The sequence below is a fragment of the Peromyscus californicus genome, unplaced genomic scaffold, assembly GCF_007827085.1.
Source record: "Peromyscus californicus insignis strain IS unplaced genomic scaffold, ASM782708v3 Scaffold_15__1_contigs__length_86483966, whole genome shotgun sequence".
NCBI lineage: Eukaryota > Metazoa > Chordata > Mammalia > Rodentia > Cricetidae > Peromyscus > Peromyscus californicus.
Window position 1 is genome coordinate 60569358 of NW_026294447.1, and position 7335 is coordinate 60576692.

At 45.0% G+C, this 7335-nt stretch overlaps 1 protein-coding gene across 5 annotated transcripts in view; it reads left to right on the forward strand.

Annotated features, from left to right (window-relative positions):
• Positions 1-7335, forward strand: part of Traf3 (TNF receptor associated factor 3) — a 121957-nt gene that overhangs the window by 101654 nt on the left and 12968 nt on the right. For 4 of the 5 annotated variants that reach the window (XM_052739051.1, XM_052739053.1, XM_052739049.1 and 1 more), the window contains 3 exons: positions 641-721; positions 3101-3175; positions 4788-4880. In XM_052739051.1, the coding sequence (XP_052595011.1) occupies positions 641-721; positions 3101-3175; positions 4788-4880 (249 nt within the window). The remainder of the gene's footprint in view (positions 1-640; positions 722-3100; positions 3176-4787; positions 4881-7335) is intronic. The other variant, XM_052739054.1, reaches the window with a different exon arrangement.

Here is a 7335-nt window from a genome sequence, read left to right on the forward strand (position 1 = left end):
AGGACCTCAGAAGAGCAACTGAGCATCCTTACTCAGCAGGAGTTGCTGTACTGGCACTTCTGTCTCTGCCTGTGCCGTCATTGTGGGTCTAGTGGTACTTTCTTGGGCCCTTAGGTTTGATGTCCTCAAGAAGTCCTTGCCCTTGCTTTTTTATGAACATGTGCCCCTGGCATTGAGATTAGCAGTCACTCTTCTACACAGCTAAAGATCATACAATTTCAACAGGGCCTAGACCAAAATTTATCCATTCTTGTGTACTAAAGATAATGTAGGCAAGATTTTAGGACAGTATCCAGGAGACCATGCCACTTTCAGGATTGTTCAGACTTCAAACTGAAAGGCCAGAGAAAAATCTGAGCATGGGCATTTGACCAACCCCACATTGTCCATAGGGCCCTTGACCTGGAATCTGCTGTGGAGGCAGCTGGCGTTAGGATACCACCAGCAATGTATTCCACAAGTTCCCTCTGAGTCAGATCTGACCTGATGTCACAAGGTCCTAGACAGTCATACTCTGATGAGTGTGGTGGGGTAATGGTGGATACAGTTTCCTTTGTGTCTGCATTGGAGAGCTGGTGGGCACTGAGAAGGATGGACTGTGCTGGTCCACACCTGACTCACACTTCCTTTTTCTTTGTAGAAACACGAAGACACTGATTGTCCCTGTGTGGTGGTGTCCTGCCCTCATAAGTGCAGCGTCCAGACTCTTCTGAGAAGTGAGGTAAGGCACAGCCAGGGCCCAGGCAGGAGCCCTGTGACAGTGGTCCCATGTCCTGTAGGCCCACTCTCCCGAGTTGTGGGCATCTGTATAGTCTTCATTCATGGTCAACTATGGTAATGTGTGCAACAACAAAGACAAAACCAACAGGGATGTTTTGGAAATCAGAAGCTACAAAACGCTACAAAAAGGTAAATTCGGGATTGAAAATATTAAGAATTGAAAAAAATGTGACTAATTTACAAATGTAAGTAAAGGTGGTGCTTCAAAGTCTTTATTTTTAAATTCTACAAAATAATGAATTTCTGTAAGATTGTCTCAAAAAAGTAATTTTAGACTTTTAAAACCATTTGCCCACCTCATGGGCAGGGCAGTGCTAGAGGGGAAGTAGATACTGAGTGGAGGGGCATCTGCCCAGGTGCTTCTGTAAGACGGGTAGATTTTATCATTGATTTCATTTAACCTGCCCATATGGATAGATCCATGTGGAAAGTTGCAGGGATCCTAACACTTTTACATGTGACCTGACCTGGAGCCCCCGTGGTTGCTTAGTCTTGGAGTCTCTAGTCTTTGGAGTCTCCTGAGTCTTCTCCAGCAGCCTGGCATCTTCCTGGCAGTTGGAGGAAGGCAGCCTAGAAACACTAGCTAACGTGGGCCTTCCCAGAGAGATGGGAAGACCCTGAGAGCCGCTCACCTAGGTACAGCCTTCCAGGACAGTGGTGGGTAAGGTTGCTGAAAGGCCTCTGGGAGGACCTGGGGGAAGTACAAGTCCACTCTCCATGCTGGGCCACTGGAAGATCCTTCTGTTAAAGTCAGTGTATGGAGAGGGTAACTGCTAAAATGATCCCCAGAGTTTATAACCCTCACTTCAGTTCTGTCCACTCAGAGCTCGGAATTAAGATGAAAGGCAGCCTCTAAGTTACTTTTATTTCAAAATAAAATTTTCAACTGCGTTTCTCTTGGTTTCAGTGAAAGGAGCTGTTGGGCTGTGCATTAGTCTTGCTTCTGTTCCGAAGCTCCTGTAAATTCTTCAGGGCCCTGAGTGTACTCATAATAAAACCAAGTTAGGAAAAGGTAGGACAGTGAGTTTATAGTAGAAATAACATGTCAGAACAGCATGCCCTGGTTGTAGCATTAGAAGTGTTAGCTGGTCATGATTGTAATTGTAACAATGGCCCTGAAAGAATGTCACACCTTAAAGTTTTAAACTGGTTCACGTTGACCTGCCTGTGGGGCCTTCTGGGTACTTCCTCTGAGTCCAGCCCAGGGTGTCCTGGCTGGGTTCAGGGAAACTGCAAGCACACTAGGCTGCTGATCATTATGACTGCCTAACTAACAGACCCTTTCTTATGGTTGGTTGTGGTGGGGGCCTCAAGGCCCTTTTCCAGGTTGCCTTTCTGCTGAGCTATTGTAACAGGTTCAGTGAGCAGAGGAAGAATGGATCCCTGTTAGTCCCTCGTTCCTAAATACCAGGCATAGCGAATAGCCACCACCTTGGTCCTGGTAGACTGAGGAAAATTCCAAAACTACACAAACCTGCACCTACCCATGTCTGCGCACACAGTGCAGACTAAGAGCTGTGAGAATAAGGCAGCAGGCATGCAGGAGTTGTGTTGCAGTCCGCAGCAACACAAGCCCAGATATAAGTCTGTCTTTAGGATCATCTTTTCACTTCCCTTGTCTCTTGCTTGGGGCATCCTGGAGTTAAACAAGAGGCTGTCTTCTCTCAGGGTAGCTTGGATTTTTTCCAGGCACTCCTAATTTTCATCTATCAGCTAGAGGACAGAGTATGAGATTCCTGTTGTTAGAATAGCTGTAGGGATCTTTGAAAAGCTTATGAGGCTCTGAACATGCCAGGGAAAAAAGACTTTTCAGATGAAGGCGTAACTCGCCTTCAGCCATCTCAGGTATTACTAGTAATGGTTCAGTGTGTGAGCTTGCTTTGAAAATGGGTTTATTTTTGTGTACTGTATAGTAGGTGTGTGACCCAGTTGCATCCCAAATGCTTTCTGATTTTTTGTGTTTCATACAGTTTTTGTTAATAGTCTTTAAATGTGCATTTCAGTTCTTTTTCTTTTTTTTTTTTTCCAATTCTGGCACTTCAGACGGCATGTCACAGTTTGAACAATTTGTTCTAAAGAAATTGGAAGTTTAAGAACTGTTACAGTAAATGTATTTATGTATATTGGTGTGTATACGTGTATACTTGTGATGAAACTGTATTTTACTGCCTGAAGTCCAGCACGCAGATGATGTGTACACACCTGCAGCTGATAAACGCCCTTCTTAACAGTATGGCCTGGATGCTCTCTGTGCCCTGATATGTTTGAACATTTTCATGCAAACGTTTGTGTCACAACTCACGTCTTTTTCCCGTTGCAGTTGAGTGCACACTTGTCAGAGTGTGTCAATGCCCCCAGCACCTGTAGTTTTAAGCGCTATGGCTGCGTTTTTCAGGTCAGTATCCAACATTTGTCCTTCCCAGTCACTGACATTCTGCCATTGAAGAAAGTTCTCATAATAATATTTTAACATTTGAGTTCTCACTCTTTGAGTCTTTGTCGTGAAACCAAATCACCCTGCTGCATGGGTGAAACAAACCATGCATGCAGCGGGGGTGGGTGTTCACTTGCCGGGCCAGGACATTTGAGGCTCAGATGGAACAGCATGGGGAAGTCAGTATGCCAGGAGAACTGCTACCTCCCAGACAGCTCCAGGTAGTAAGAATGCAGTGGCATCTGGTGGAGTTTCTGTGGCGATTTTAACTGTTCATTACCTGAGTGAATATTAAACTTGATGTAGCTTTGACATCGTCTGTCAGCCCTTAGCTGTAAGAATCACACATGGGTGTCTGTAATGCTTTGTTTACACATATATGCTGACTTTTACCCTGCCAGAGTTGGGTTGACTGAGCAAAGCCTGTAGAAAACCTACTTCCTGGGAAACAGTGTTCATGTCAGAAATCTGTTTTTAAACATACTTAGGATTGCAAGTTAAGACTGAGTTTATCTACCAAAAGGCAAAATATGTTACAAAGAAAATGTCTATTTAGTTTTATGTATCGGCAGTGCACTGTTATGGAGTCGGTACAGAGACAGTGAGCAACATTGCAGTACTTTCTTCTTTTTTTGGTTTTTAGAGACAGGGTTTCTCCGTGTGGTTTTGGTGCCTGTCCTGGATCTCACTCTGTAGACCAGGCTGGCCTCGAACTCACAGAGATCTGCCTGGCTCTGCCTCCCGAGTGCTGGGATTAAAGGCGTGCACCACTGCCGCTCGGCTGCAGTACTTTTTCCTAAGATGGAAAGCTGAGACTAAGAATGAAGTTCTCCCTTGCTTTAGTCTAGGAGGCGCCTGCACCTCCGCGTTGTGTCGTGCGTAGTGCCATCCATCTGTGTGTGTGCGTATGTATGCTGATGCGGAGCTGTGCTCAGATCAGCATACAGAGAGAGAGTCTATGTACAGAGTATATGTTTTGGAGATCATGAAAACGCTTTTTCTGATTTCTTCATTTTCTGGGATCAAAACAAATGATATTCTCAAATTGGTTGTTTCCTTGAATATGCAAAGTACTATTTAATGTACTTGCTCTTGGCTTGAATGGTCTGCATCTTATGTACTCTGTAGATTGTTTATGTTCTGTATGTAAATTCCTCAGCATACTCAGCCTGGTGAGGCGATGTCTTTTTGGGTACAATGCTGTACCATAGTTCACTGGACTGCTGTAGCAGCATCTGACTGCAGCTATAGGTTCCAGAATATTCTCTTGGTATATTTTAATGAAAATGATTTGTAAAGGAATAGAATGAGTTTCAAATTTAATTATTTGGTTTTGCAAGTATGGAACATTGATGAGAAGCCACTAGAGAGAACTTGAGGTTAGCTCTGCAGCATCGCAGTGCTCTTGGCATGTGCCCTGCACCATAGCCTGGGAGGCCCTGAGTGAGAGTCTGGAATTCCCTGTACATAAATAAGCCCCTTCATGTCTACTGCTGCTCCTAGAGTTGAGTATGAGGCTTTCTGTCCTTTGAGTGGAGTGACTGGTTTAGTGTCACCCCCTTGGCTCTTGCAGGGTACAAACCAGCAGATCAAGGCCCACGAGGCCAGCTCCGCGGTGCAGCATGTGAATCTGCTGAAGGAGTGGAGCAACTCCCTGGAGAAGAAGGTAGGCACGGGGCTCTTGGCTTTTGTCAGGTTTTATAGTTCTTCAGACTATTTGAAGAGGAAATCTGTTTTGTAATTATCACTGGGTTTTTCAATGAAAGGACCAGCATGAAGAGATTGTCAGAGTCGGTTCTGTTTTGATTCTTGAGCTTCCACATAGAGGTATTTGCTCCTGTTAAGCTGCCAAGCAACGTGCAGTGCCCGATTCCTTCTCTGTTGAATTGTTTTGTGGTCGTCTTAGCACTGATCTAGGACAAAGACTGGCCCAACATCCATACTCTGTACAGGTGAATTGCCTCTGGCTGCTTTGGCAGTGATCAGCATGGAAACTGCTAGGCTGGACCACTTAACCCCAAGTACTGGTTGGTCCTCACAGAGCAGGTTTGCCAATCCCCACATGTCTGGTTACTAGTGTTGATGATCTACAGCTGTGCCTTTTGTAAGACCCAGAGCAGAAAACGTGTTTCCTTCTCCCTGTGTTTGCAGTTGGTTTTCTCGGCTGTGCCGACCAAATAGAGAGCACCACTACCAACAGTCTCATTTCCCAGGAGGGCTGTGGGCCTCAAGCAAGGTCCTTCCAGTTAGAGTGCAGTGTACTCATGCCATCTGTGCTGTGGCGTTCACCACACAGCAGGGCTGGATTTCCATGAGGAGAAGGTGAAACACTCCAAGGACTGATAGGAGAAATGGTTATGGGCTCACACTCATCATGGCTCATTTACATTCAATATATCAATTAAAACTTGTATCAGGAGGGCATTGAGATGGATTTAAGTGGCTGGTGTAGGTGACACCGGAGTTTTATAAAGACCTGAGAGTCTTGTGTTAAGTGCTTAATACAAATGTACTTCAAAGTCTAAAGCAGTGGTTCTCAACCTTCCTAATGCTGTAACCCTTTAATACAGTTCCTCGTGTTGTGATGACCTCCAACCCTAAAATTATATTTCTTGCTACTTCATAACTGTAATTTTGCTACTGTTATGAATCATAATGTAAATATTTTTTGGAGATAGAAGTCTGTCAAAGGGGTCACGACCTACAGGTTGAGAACTGCTGGTCTAAAGTGATAAAACGGGAGAGTCTCCAGAGAGCCAGCATGGTACCATGTGCTGGTACAACTGGAAAGGTGAGGTGAGGACTAGGAAGAACCATACCCACCAGCTGCAGGAGTGTGCCATTGCACAGAAAGTCTCTGGTAGCCCAGTCGGTGGCCATTTCCCCCTGGGACACATAGTGTTTGCTCTGAGCCCATTGATAGCTAGCTACCTAGGAATCTTTTTTCCCCCTCTTCTTTTTTTTTTTTTTTTTTTTTTTTTTTGGTTTTTCGAGACAGGGTTTCTCTGTGTAGCTTTGCGCCTGTCCTGGAACTCACTTGGTAGCCCAGGCTGGCCTCGAACTCACAGAGATCCGCCTGGCTCTGCCTCCCGAGTGCTGGGATTAAAGGCGTGCGCCACCACCGCCCGGCCCCCCTCTTCTTGAAGAAAGTGTTCTGTTTCTGCCATTTTTAAGTTACTATATAACTCGGGATGTCTTGTATCTCACGAGCACATTTAAAAGGCTCTTCCTTTTACTTAATTACTTAATTTTTACCCAGGTATTGTGGCACATACCTGTAATCCCAGCCCTTGGGAGGTGGAGGGAGGGAAGGTCAGAAGTTCAAGGTCATCTTTAGCTATATAGCAAGTTCAAGACCAGCCTGGGCTCCTTGAGACCCTGTCTCAAAAGGAAAAAAAGAAGAATTAGTATTTTGTTTTGTTTGTCTTATTCACTATACTGTAACAGCAACATAGGAGTTCAGTGGCTGTGAGGTGTGTGGCTATCCAGTACGCCAGCTCAGGAAGTGCTGGGGTAAAAGAATGTTTTCAAGCTACTGAGGTCTCTATTTGAACTGACGGGAGTAGGTATGCTGTGCTTCTGGAACACAGCTTCCTGCTAACCTCAATGGTGGTCATTTAAGAGGCAGATGAAGGCAGTGTGTAAGTGTGAATTCACAGTTCAAATAAGGAAAACTCTAAAGAGAAGAAATTAAGATTAGTTGGTACAATGTGTGCATGTTACTGTTGGTTGCTTCTGCTCAACCAATACTTAAGGAAAATTGGTATTTTTAGAAATATCAATGAGATTCTTGTTAAATATGATGTTTCCACTTGGGGTAAGGATGAGAAAGGCCTGGAAACTCGATCTGGTTTTGCCAGATGGGAATGATTGAACATTAACTTGAGAAGAGTCTTGTAAAACTGCTGTTGCCCTTCGTTGGTACAAGTTGGTACTGCAGAAGCTCTTGGCCTTAGGTGGCGAGAGAAAGCTGGGGACTTGAAGGTGTCCTTTGCCTATGAGACGTGCAGCCTTGGTGCGCTCCAACAGGGTTTCTCTGTGTAGCCCTGACTGTCCTGGAACTCACAGAGATCTGCCTGCCTCCACCTCCCAAGTGCTAGGATTGAAGGCCTGTGCCACCA